We start from the raw sequence: 13,322 nt of genomic DNA, 5'->3' as shown, positions 1-13,322 counted from the left end.
GTGTGTGTGTGTGTCTAGACTTACCTGTATCCCTGTATATTGTGCTCTCCAAGGAAGGCATCTAAAAGGTTCTTGAATGAGTCATGGCTACTAGCTGAAACCACTGCCTGTAGAAGGAAGTTCAACAACTTACTGCTCTTACAGTAAATAATCTGCTTTGTATATAAGAGTAAACCCCTTTTCTTCCAATTTCAGGCGGTGGCCTTGTCTTCTTGATTGAACTAACAGTAAACAGTTTATTACTGATTCTACTATCACCATTTACAAATGTGTACATTACTATCATATCTCCTCTTAATCTTCTTTTTTCCAAAGTGAACAAGTTTAATGTTTGCAATCTTTTCTCAAAGGTTTGGCCCTCTAACCTCTTTATTAATTTTGTTACCCTTGCCCATGTTCAAGATGAGTCCAAACCAGTGTTTTGTAAAGGGGCATAATTATTTGTCTCTAGAGTACATACCCTTTTTTTATGCATGATAATACTCTGCGTGCCATAATTTCTGCAGCCTGGCATTGCAAGCAGTTACTAAGTTGGCTGTCGGCTAGGACCTCCAAATGTTTTTCCACCTCTGATTCCCTCAGTGGAGCTCCCATTAAAGAACAACTTGCATGCATATTTTTAACACATAAATGCATATCTTTACATTTCTATACATTAAACCTCATCTTCCATGTAGTTGCCCTCTAACCTTTTTTCTCCAGGTATTCCTGTAATATTGCTATGACTTTTGTCAAGTTTATCACACTACAAATTGTGGTATGGTCTGCAAACACTGAAATATGGCTATTAATATGCACCCCAATATCGTTAATAAACAGGTGGAACAGCATTGGCCCTAAGACAGAACTCTGGGGCACACTATTCCCAACTAACAACCACTTAGAAAGCAAGCCATTTATTAAAACTCACTGGACACATTCCAGTAGCCAGTTCTCAAACCACGCCCACACCATTACATCAATAACCAAAGACTGTAGCTTGTATATTAAGTATTTATGCAAAACTGTATCAAATGCTTTTGCAAAATCTAGGTACACAACGTCCACTGGCTTTCATCCATCCAGGTTGCCACTCATAGAACGCTAATATGTTGGTTGGACAAGAATGGCCTTTCATTAACCCTTGGTGGTTGTCACTTATGATATCATGACCAAAGGCAAATTCTTGAATACAGTGCTTTATCATTCCCTCAAATAATTTAAATACTATGGATGTTAGGCTGACCAGGTTGTAATTCCCAGGTACACATCTTAAACCATTTATGAATATCAGTACAATAGTTGCTTTATGCCAATCAGTTGGTACCTCCACAGTCACTAAGGAGTCTTTAAAAATTAGGAACAACTGTCTCGATATAACTTGGCTCAGCTTAACCACTTGATGTCAGGGGTGTTAAACCCCCTTCCTGGCCAGGTCATTTTTCAGTATTCAGCGCAGCAGTACTTTGAAATTTTTTCAGTCATGCAATAATGTACGGAAATTAATTTAACACCATTTTTAGGGGGCAGATAGAACTTTCTTTTGATGGTAATCACCACTGGGGTGTTTATTTTTTTACTATATAATAAAAAAAAAGTACCAAAAATTTCTGGGGAAAAAAAGGTTTTCTCTACGTTGTTGGCAGTGCTCATCCTGTTCCTCCTTCTGGCAATGGTACGTATTGATGTGCCATCCTGGAGGAGTTGGCATGCCTGTGCAACCTCTATAGGGTCCTGGTATCGCCTCATGCTACCAGTGACTCTAGCCAAATGCAAAACTAGTGAAAAACAGTCAAAAAAGATGAGTAGGGAAATAAATGTCACTGGCCTCCACCTGTAAAACCATTCCTGTTTTGGAGGTCGTCTCATTGTTGACCATCTAGTGCACCTGTTAATTTCATTAACCAAAAGCAGCTGAAACTGATTAACAACCCCCTCTGCTACTTAACTGACCTGATCAATATCCCAGGAGTTTAATTGACTTGATACTATACTCTGATTAAAAAAAAGTGTTCCTTTAATTTTTTTGAGCAGTGTATATACTATAAGTGAGACAAGTTTGACAGATTTTAAGTCATTTCTTTGACCATATTCATGCAAGCTACTTTTCTGAAAATCCCTGAACACATCTGCATTCACTCCTTTTTTACATACTCAGCCGGTGCAATGTCTAGGCCCTATAAGAACCAAAACCAAGGCAGAAAACTATCCAAGTCAGAAGTTGTCCAAGTCACTACCCAGAAGTTCTTATAAAGTACTTACTAATGGCTGCAATGTAGCCAGGAATTGAGACAAGTATATCAAAAATAAGCAGCATTGGAATATGGCAAACACTTCATGAACTATACCATCCATGCTTCTTTCTACTTCTGATGAAAATGAGTTACAGTAGTAGTGAATATAGACAAAAACCTCAAGCGCAATCTGACAATGCAGTGAAATACATAAATGGTTGGTTATGTTAAATTAGACTGCCCACAGCGCTTTAAGACTGACTAAGATTATTTAAAGTCTGATAGACAGTTTATTTCTATTCTTTACAGAACTCTATTTTTTTTCAATTCAGTTGCACGTCACAAAAAAAGCATTGCTTCCAGGATAGTTAAAAACACAGCTTTCAGTACTCTCGCGAAAAAAGGTTTTGAGTGGATAAACACATGCACAAAGCTGTATCAGTATACACCACACAGCAATTCTGCCTAGTTTCCCTTGGTCTCCCACTTTCACAACAGATAGCCTGCAAGCAAATGGAAATTGAGTCCAACAGAAATTAAACAACTGTCCTTGTATGTTTGCTCAGACATGACTGCACAATATATTCAACCAGGCAGCAGACTGGAAGAATTAAGTGTTGCACCCTTAGGGACACATTCTTTATTGATGGGTTAGTGTTTTATCCTTGAAATAAAATTCCCAGATCTACTTCATTGCACCAGAAGGATTGTCATGCACCAAAAAAGAACCAAGCACTGTATAATTCAAACCAGGATGAAAAACAACACTAAAACTACCAGTATACCCAGACATGATACTGCAGGTTTTGGTCTATACTGAAAATGTCATCCATCAAATGGTTTCTTAGATCTCTTACAGAGACTCAGTTGCAAAAACCTCTGCACACATTCTTAGGTCTTCCTCAGCCATGTAGATGGTGGTCTTCTATTCATGTTAGATCTTTTTATAATAGCAAAAATATGTGCTAGTTCATGAACAAGATCATTTTTGCAGTGGGTTCCTGTCTTCGACTGTGATCACTGTAGGCAAGGATTGGTGTCAGCCTTTCTCAGTTGTGTATTGCTGAACTAAAGGTTTTTTAGGCACACAAGACAGCAGTGAATTGGAGGTCAGGGAAAAGAGTCACAGAGTGGTGTGGGACACATGCACCCAAAAATCCCAGCAGTGATAAATGCCCAAAAAAACTGGACCGAGGTTGCAGCACTGGAACAGAGGGGATTTAGGAGGCACATGCCACCAGAGAAGTGAATATAAATACTAATTTTATTACAAGGTCTAGGTATTGTGAGTCCTGGCGGGTTCTGTTTATGCGACTTGGAACAGGGAATTAATTAACGTGACAGAGGTGATAGCTGAAACCTTTCAAAAACCTTTCAAAAACTCCCGATATCCAAGATTTTCATTTACTACAGCATCTAGAAATTACCGAGAATGGAGGAAAAACTTCTAAGATGCAGATCTGCCAGCAAAAACAATCAGGGCAACAAGAAATGTCAGAAGAGAACAGCTAGATATGCTCATGCTAAAAGGGAATTAACAATAGCCTGATTAATCATGTTTTTCAGCAACAAATCTAACCTTAAAGAAATTTGCCTACAACACCAAGAGATCATACGGCATACCTTACAACTTTTCCTCCTTTGTAAGAACAGTCACTCTTTTGAAACCCAATCTCTCTGTCCCTCTTTCCTCCTCAGTTGTCCCTCTTTTGGTCTGATATACAGGTATCTATTAAAATTTACTATTTACCTACCAAAAGTGTTGTTCTGCACTAAAACCTTCATCTTAATTATCCAGTTAGCTATTTTGAAAAGCTTGTATAAAAGGAAACAATGTTGGAAAACAACAATTCAGGGCATCACCAATCATTGTTGGCATATAAATTCTTAACATATAACATAACTTTGGGTGTGGCAGGAGTGTGTCCATTGCCTAAATACATTGTGCTAAAAGGTGTCCCTCTTTCTCATCTCAGAAAGTTGGGAGGTATGCATATCGGGTTCCACTCCTGTTAGCCAAAAACTAAGACTACACATCACCAAACCACAATGAGTAAAGACTGCATAAATATCACCTGAATAGAGATTTTGCGGCGCTAAATCCAGTACAGTTCTTGTAAGTAAATAAATTAACACTTCCATGTGCTGTAAACAATGCAAACTTCTATCTGTGACCAAAAAAGTCCTTAATCAGGAAATGTGAATAAACACAAATTCTTATTGTGAAGAAATAAAAAATAATTAATAATCATAAAAAAGAGAGACCATATGGTCTATCACAATTGTAGTAACAATATGAACCAAAAATGACAGTACAAAATTGAAAAAGGTGTACCGCAACCATACACAAGTGATTGCGGTAGTGCGACCCCCGTCTGAATACACAGACCTCTAAATACTTAAAAGGAGAACTATGGGGTCAGTGTTTTTCCCCATAGTTCTCCTTAGGGTAACGGGAGGACACAAACTAGCGTCCTCCCGTTACCCTAAGCTCAGTATATTGCGAGCTACAGCTCGCGGTATACTGAGACGCCGCAGCCGGAACGGATCCCGATTTAGATGACGGGATGCACACAGCTGCGTGAGTGACAGCTGGCTCTGCCTATCTAGGGACAGAGCCAGCTGTACCCGCCCCCTCCCACGTCCGTTCCGCCAGTCAGCGCTGGCAGATCGGAGTGGGGAGAGGGGAATCCAGCCCCTCCCCCTGTCACGGCAGAGAGCCGTGACCGGATCGAGAGGCGAGCAAACCCGGTATGTGTTTGCTCACCTCCCGATCTACTGAGCCGACCTGTGACAGTCTCATTGTCACAGGTCGGCTAGAACTATGAGGTGAGTGAAAAGCACTCACCTCATAGTTCTCCTTTAAACCGTGAACTACTGGTGAAGGTTTAGAATCAGGAATCAAAGTCCAAACTCATATAGTGATGAGTGCAATTAATGACAAATGCTTTTGAAGGATTGGTAATCGTCCTCCAATTCGTTATATAGCGTGCTTACGAAAAAAACCCTAGGCAGTGCACACTCACCGCATACAAATCTTTTTTAAAGCTTTGCAGACAGCCTGAAGCAGGTATTTGGGTCAGATTTCTCTTAGCATTTTCTCCAGGTGTTTACCGAGTGATGTTTCCCATATATTAAAAAATCAAGAGGAACTCCTAATGGTGACGTATGTTTCTAAACGTTTATTAATAAAAACATATATAAAAACTCACATTTGCGAATAAAACGGCCGGTATCTCGTGAGCCTCCGTGCTCACTTCCGCAATCTCCGTGACGTTATGACGTCAGATAGGCCCGCCCGACGTGGTTCTTCCCTCAGGACGTTTTCAAGGGGGTAGCATGTCTCCTATCTGACGTCACATCGTGTGGACATCAGTTCACATTAGCAGCAACAATCACGAAACTTAACAGACTATGTAGATATAATAGTCAATGCAGTGTTTTAATTACCTTAAGGGCTATGCTTCAGATGCTTGTCTTTCAATTAAGGACCAAAGCAATTTTTGCTGTGTGTGCGCAATTTCCATTATATATATATATAATCAGGCGCCGAGGCAGCCAGCAACAGCATTAACCCCACGATCTGGAGTGCATGATGGAAGCACCCTTAAAGTCTAATGACAGGATTATTCCGTCATGGGTCCTTGTGGCAAGGACAACCATTATTGGTCATTGGTCCTTCAGAGGTAGTTTTTTACACCTAGCACCATGCAATGACATGACATAATTTATGATATACAAACACCTCATGGCTTCAGTTTGGGGTTTTTATTATATGGCTTTCATACTTCATCAGTATTTGATCTCGTGGGCACCGAGCCGTTTCTAATTGACAGTATATTTCACAGTAGGAAACAGATGAATGGCTAAATAGTGCATTATAAACCCCCTTGGCAATGACTGGGTTAACACTAATGCAATTAAATGCTTCACCTCACAAGCTAATGGACATTAGTAGTTCGGACTCCATAATGTACACAGACAGACCGTGGATATGTCTCATTAGCTGCCTAGTAAAAAATGTGGTTACCCAGAAGCCTCCTCTTTACTGAAAGACAGAGTATGTCTGCAAGGGAACAGTATCTCTACAGCTTGGAGTCAGTGGGGGAGCATCAGGGCCCTATGCAGTTGCGACCACTGTGACCCTGGTAGTTCTGCACTGACTCTAACCTGTAGATAAAACGAATCTGATCAACACATTATATAACAATGCAGAATACCGCCAACTATAGAGGACTACAAATCCCTACATTATAAAGCAATGCAGAAAACCACCAACTATAGGAGGACTACATATCCCAACAATACAATATACAGCAATGCAGTATACCAATTACAGAGGTTAAAGGGGGCCTGTACAGGCTCTCAGGGGGGTTGTGCAACTTTCAGGGGGCTGTGCGGGTCTCTCCGGCATCTGCAGTACCCAGAGGGCAGCTGCGGGTCTGTAATTAAAATAGGTCCGACCGTCCTGGATTGCCTCGGTATGCGATCCAGACTCGTCACAATCAGGCAGCGGCGGCCTGTAAAAAAGCATATTAGATGGCTTCTCGATGGGGCCTCTCTGAGTCATAGCAAGGAGCAAGCGACCATCTAATATGCCTGTTTAGAGGCCACTGCTGCCCGATTGTGACCGGTAGTCAGACGAATTGTCTGGGGTGGCCCCTATATTAATTCGAAACTGAACCCGCGTGCCAGCAGAGAGGGCCCCACGTGCCATAGAGGTATAGGTTCGCCACCACTGCTATAGGTTAAACAATTTACTGGTTAACCTCACAGAACAACAGACATGGAGGTTAAAGTCAAACTACAGCCAAAACCTTTTTAGTTTTGGATAGAGTGGGGAGGCATTTAAACACGTCAGGTTTTCACAGCTGTCTGTGCCCCCATTAAGGAGGCTAACCCTCACTATTTGACCTGGTAACTTCATCAAAAGTGAAAGCAAAAGAAAATCCCAAATTGTTAGTTACCAGAATAGGAAGGAGGGGAAATCTTCCAATGGGTCACTAGCACTGTTGACAACAGGGATTTCCCTAATTTCGGAGGGATTTCATCGCACTTCTTGTTGCGGATAAGGTACAAGAAATAAATTAGAAAATTGGCAAAAACAAAAATGACAAAAAAAAAAAAAAGCCCTCCCAAATACTATCCAGAATTAAAACGTTTTGGCTTTAGTTACATGCCCTGGCTTCTGGTGCTCCTGCACTATATTGCCAAAAGTATACACTATATTGCCAAAAGTATTGGGACACCCCTCCAAATCCTTGGATTCAGGTGTTCCCTGACATTTCCTTGCTACTAAATATTCTACGGTCAACGGTTAGTGATACAGTATTACAACAAAGAAAGCAACTTGGAACAAACAGCACTCAGCCACAAAGTGGTAGGCCACAGAAAATGACAAAGCGGGGTTAGCGCATGCTGAAGCGCAATGTCCGCAGAAGTCGCCAACTGTCTGCAGAGTCATTAGCTACAGACCTCCAAACTTTGTGTGGCCTTCAGGTTGGCACAGCAGTGCGTAGAGAGCTCATGGAATGGGTTTCCATGGCCGATCAGCTGCAAGCCTTACATCATCAAGTGCAATGCAAAGCGTCGGAAGCACTGGTGTAAAGCATGCCGCCACTGAACTCTAGAAAAGTGGGTACGTGTTCTCTGGAGTAATGAATCACGCTTCTCTGTCTGGCAATCCGATAGACGTGTCTGGGTTTGGCGGTTTCCAGGAGAATGGTACTTGCCTGACTGCATTGTGCCAAGTGTAAAGTTTGGTGGAGGGGGGATTATGGTGTGGGGTTGTTTTTCAGGGGTTGGGCTTGGCCCCTTAGTTCTAGTGAAGGTGAATGGGTTTCCATGGCCGATCAGCTGCAAGCCTTACATCATCAAGTGCAATGCAAAGCGTCGGAAGCACTGGTGTAAAGCATGCCGCCACTGAACTCTAGAAAAGTGGGTACGTGTTCTCTGGAGTAATGAATCACGCTTCTCTGTCTGGCAATCCGATAGACGTGTCTGGGTTTGGCGGTTTCCAGGAGAATGGTACTTGCCTGACTGCATTGTGCCAAGTGTAAAGTTTGGTGGAGGGGGGATTATGGTGTGGGGTTGTTTTTCAGGGGTTGGGCTTGGCCCCTTAGTTCTAGTGAAGGGAACTCTTGGGGCATCAGCATACCAAGACATTTTGGACAATTTCATGCTCCCAACTTTGTAGGAACAATTTGGAGATGGCCCCTTCCTGTTCCAACATGACTGCACACCAGTGCACAAAGCAAGGTCCATAAAGACATGGATGAGCGAGTTTGGGGTGGGCGAGTTTGGGGTGGAGGAACTTGACTGGCCTGCACAGAGTCCTGACCTCAATCGATAGAATACCTTTGGGATGAATTAGAGTGGAGACTGCGAGCCAGGCCTTCTCATCCAACATCAGTACCTGACTTAACAAATGCGCTTCTGGAAGAATGGTCAAACATTCCCATAAACACATTCCTAAACCTTGTGGTCAACCTTCCCAGAAGAGTTGAAGCTGTTATAGCTGCAAAGGGTGGGCCAACTCAATATTGAACCCTAAGGACTAAGAATGGGATGCCATAAAAGTTAATGTGCTTGTATAGGCAGGCGTCCCAATACTTTTGGCAATATAGTGTATCTGGAGCTCTGCGCCTTTGGTTTTTACTAGTTTAATTTGTTAGGGGCAGGTTTACGCAATTAGAAAAAAAGTTATTTATTCTTAAAAGAGCAGTAGAAAAAAATCCTCCTCCATTTTATACATTAGGTACCATTCACACACTTAAAGTACATAATACTAATCTGACTGCTGTGTATTGCTATGTTTAGAACACATTTCTTGAGAAACAACAAGGGTTGTAATCGCTAAATACTCTGAAAATGCACAATATTTGGCTACTATAACAACCCTCTCACTTTGAATCTCTAACCCAAAACAAATTGGTAGCTATGGATTAATTGCGAATTTCCTGATCTACATACTTGTTTTTCAGGTCAGTGACTCAAAGCAATGAAGCCAGAGGGTCGGCATAGCAGCCAGGCAACTAATTTTCAGAAGGTCAGCAATGGCAACCCCTGATTTTTTTTTCATTAAAGATTTGCTTTGTTTATAAACTGGAAACACAGGCAATAATTGGTGAGAAAACTATCCTGGCTGGTAAAAAAGGTACTCGTTAAAGTTTATTACTGAACAATGATAAATGCAGTTGATTGTCTCTACACATGATGAGTGCTGTGGCTTTAAAACTAGCTGACAGATCCGTGCTCATTTTCTATAACTAATGAACAAAAACATTTTTATATATTGCAACTTTCCAGCCCTAAAGGCTGCATTCCTTTTCTTTTTTTATGCTAAATACATTTTCTCTAAATGCAGAACAATATCGGTTGATCTTGCCAGGAAATCCTCTTGCTTTGCAGCTTTCCCTTTTCCCTATGCAATAGAGATATAGAGGGTGTAGTGTTTCTAGTGAAAATCAGGAGCACAGTCTAGCGTGACAACAATGCTCCTAGATAATGTGCGGTGAGTAAGCACTGTCACTCCAGGACAAAGTTTCTTTTTGTCAGCATCCCGTGTTACAATAAAAGGATAAAAACCTGGAAAAAAAAAAAACACAGCCACCACTAAGGTCTAGTAAAATCCAATATACAGTATTACATTTGCATCCTTGGGTCTAGAAACACTTTAATTGTGGACTGTAGGAATTTATATAAACAGGCATTTTTGTATGCTCTCATGGCACAAGAACAGACCTTTTAGGGTGCTGCTGATTAAGGTTTAATTTTAACCGCATTCTATTTACTTGCATTGAAATGCGTTCAGAAGCAACCATGCATACAGGAGGCATGCTTTCAAAAGCTAATTTAAGCCATATTCAGCAGTGCGAGAAATGTCTGCCTGTACTAGACAGATCCAACAGATTTGTGTTACAGGAGCACAGAAAAGCTTCCTGTGTAAACACAGCTCAAGACATCATTTGCACTGTGTACCTTGCCAAACTATCCACTGACTCGTATTATTCTTAGCTACCCATCATAACAAACAATGAATTAAATAAACAATATCAAATATCCATGAAAAGATCATCAACAACAATTTTAAATGAGCATTAATTGAATTTAAGGATATAGCACTCCATCACCAAAAATTTCATGGTACACGGTAAAAGTTATTACAAAATAAAAATTAATGTATACTACAAACCTGTTCTAGCCATACTCCAGACTCCTCGTCTGGTTCCCAGAGGATCATGGTTTTATCCATCGATGCTGACAACAGGCTCATCGGTTGTACTATGCTGCCATCTGGAGGACAGTGCACAACATTACTAATCAAACTATTACAGTACACATCATAAAACAATTTAAAAATGCAGAAAATATTTAAAAAACACAATTTGTTCATATGTCAGTTGTTCCTGCATTAGTACATACAACTTACAAAAACCAATGCAACCTCTAGAATCTTCTTTTTGACATACATTTTAAAGACTGGCATCACTGTATATATTTGTATGCTAAATGCATTCATGTCAAATATGTTTTTTAGTGTAGCACCTGCAGGTTCTCATTACCTCTCAAAAGAACAGTGCTTCACCTAACAAAATGTCTTCAACTAGTTTTTTTTGGCTGTGAATACAAACAAATCTCATACAGTTCAGCTCCCTGCAAGAGCTCTTACATTGTTATAATATCCAAAATGAAAACTGGGAAAGGGGAGATTGAGGAGTAGGCTGGTGACAACACTCTTCCAGACTGCACCTTTCAAACCTAGGGACCATCAGATGACGAGAGATGAATTACTGCTTTTTAGTTATAACTGTACAGTTTTTAAGAAAAATTATACTCTTGCTTTATATTATAACAAATCAGTTATGTTCAAACTGCTAAGTCCACTTTAAATTATATACCCATGTATTCATACTGTATTCTGCGGCAATCATGTTTACAGCTATATTGTGATTCTTGTACAATAATATGAATATTACAACTTCAAGGTCAACCATGTTAAACTATGCTGTAGCAACTGATACTTATTTTTCCTGAAAAACATCTAGCACCACAAGCTTGCTTCTACAGTGCCTATATAGTATTTGCATACACTGACCTTCACAACTAAATTAAGAATTTATAGAAGAATTGAACTCTGGAAGCTGTGCCCAAAAAAGGGCGGGGAAAGGGCAGGGGACTAATCACCAGCACTGCCTGCTGAACTGGTATTGAAGAGGCCCCATAGCATCCTTTAATCCCCACAGAAGCCAGAAAGTCTACCCGATGAAGGGAGGCAATGACAGACCTGATGAATTACATGCAGAATTTCCGGGCTTGAATGAAGACCTGGGGTGGATGCCTCCGTTCAGTTTAGGAGCAATGGATAGGTTAGAGTAAAATTCTTAAAAATGGCCACAAGAACTGGGGCTGTGACGCCTTGGTCAAGTAGATCAAGTATCTGCTAATCTGTGCTATGACACGGGAAGGCTGAAGTGAGTGAAACTGAGGAGGACGGGAATAAAACTCCAGTTTGTAGCTCTGGGATACCATCTCCTGAACCAAGCATCCGCAAAGCATAACAAATGTCCCCCCCACTCTGGAAAGTGGAGGCACAACTTCATGCCAAGGAAGGTTTGTGTTAAGATTTGGCAGAGTTGGGGTGCGGGCCTTGCAGGTGGACTGCGACTCAGGGGGAAGACTTTGCAGTCTACTTCTTAGGTTTCTTTCTCTGAGGAAGATGGGTGCTCTTGACACAAGGAGCCCTTCATAATAGAATCAAGGGTTAGGCTAAAGAGAACAAACACATCTTACACAGTCCAGCCCATGCCCTATGCATGTGTGCTGACATGAGACCCGTGAGAGAGATGGGATGGAAAGCAAACCATCACAGCTGAAAATTAAAGCTACAGCCATTTGCTCATATAACAAGAGATTTTGACCATTTTTAATAATATATTTCTTACCTTTTAGATATTTGTCTGGGGCAGGCCTTTGGGCAGACTGCAAGGTTCTCTCAACAATTTCAAAGTGACAACAAACTGACTGCCCCCATAAAAAGACCAGGGACACAATAAGCTCGCACTCAAATTATACACAATGCCCCGAGATCTTTAGCAATTTGTTACGGACAGCGTTTAAATCTAGTTTACAACTGATAATGAGATCTCCCAGCACTGTACAGCCATGGTTATGGTAAACATCTCCAGAGTAGGATTCAGTTTACAGAAAAAGCAAGTAAAATGTAAGCAGCATTTAGTTAGTAAAATAAAGTAGGTGTTATCTCAATTTGGCTGCAAAAGTGGAAATACACTTTAAAGAAAGGCATATTGTCTAATGGAGTAGAAAGTGCACTGTTAATGTAGGACACTGCCAAATCCACAGTGGGAGTAAACCACTTTTGTATAAAAATCTTCTCCATTCTCCATATAGGAACATCTGGAAAAGTGGGTGCAAATGAGAAAGTTTATGTAGCTTTAGGAGTTTTAGAGGACCCAAGACCGGAAATAGCACTAGTATAACCAACAGGCTGACCCTCAAGTTTCAGAGTGGCGCACACCACATAAATAGGAGCTCGAATAAATTTGGGAGTAATAAGAGACTGCTCAGAAAGAATCTCTACATGGCTCCGAAGCCACCAAGGCCAAATCAAATAAAGAATCTGCAGAGGAAGGCATGGGAGTAAGATTGTGGCCTCAGTGGTCAGAGTCAGGGAATAACTGGGTAATCTTGCATGACTGTACTAAAATACTCAGCCGAGAGGGCAGAGAATCAGCCACAACCATGTGAGCTAAAGAGGACTTTTATGGCAACATAGAATCTAGGGAAAGGGGACACCATGATGCAAATGTCAGCAGGTGTGCTGCCCAGCTGCCATTGGTAGGGTTAGCTGGAGGTCATTAGATACAGCAGGACTGTACACACACCACCCTCCACATCTAAAATCATATATGTTGCAACCGCATGGTGGTAAGACTCCGGGAAAGGGGCTAGGCCTCAAGTATTCATGGAACCCAGAACGCTAGTAGCAGGTGAGGGCCAGAGAAACCAGTTGATCAAAGTCACTTCAGGTGGGCACCAGGAATGGATCAAAGAGTCTTCCACAGGGTTCTCCAGAAACAGGAACAGCTT

The 13,322-nt window shown here is 41.2% G+C and overlaps 1 protein-coding gene across 2 annotated transcripts in view; it reads right to left on the bottom strand.

Annotated features, from left to right (window-relative positions):
• The window catches only part of ELP2 (elongator acetyltransferase complex subunit 2), a 111,477-nt gene that overhangs the window by 51,140 nt on the left and 47,015 nt on the right, over positions 1 to 13,322 (bottom strand). For both annotated transcript variants that reach the window (XM_018565261.1, XM_018565260.1), the window contains one exon: positions 10,408 to 10,508. In XM_018565261.1, the coding sequence (XP_018420763.1) occupies positions 10,408 to 10,508 (101 nt within the window). The remainder of the gene's footprint in view (positions 1 to 10,407; positions 10,509 to 13,322) is intronic.

Source organism: Nanorana parkeri, unplaced genomic scaffold (assembly GCF_000935625.1).
Source record: "Nanorana parkeri isolate BGI_ZX_2015 unplaced genomic scaffold, ASM93562v1 scaffold825, whole genome shotgun sequence".
In the NCBI taxonomy this organism is placed as follows: Eukaryota; Metazoa; Chordata; class Amphibia; order Anura; family Dicroglossidae; genus Nanorana; species Nanorana parkeri.
Note: the sequence above shows the minus strand (reverse complement) of the source record. Positions and strands in the feature narration are given on the sequence as shown.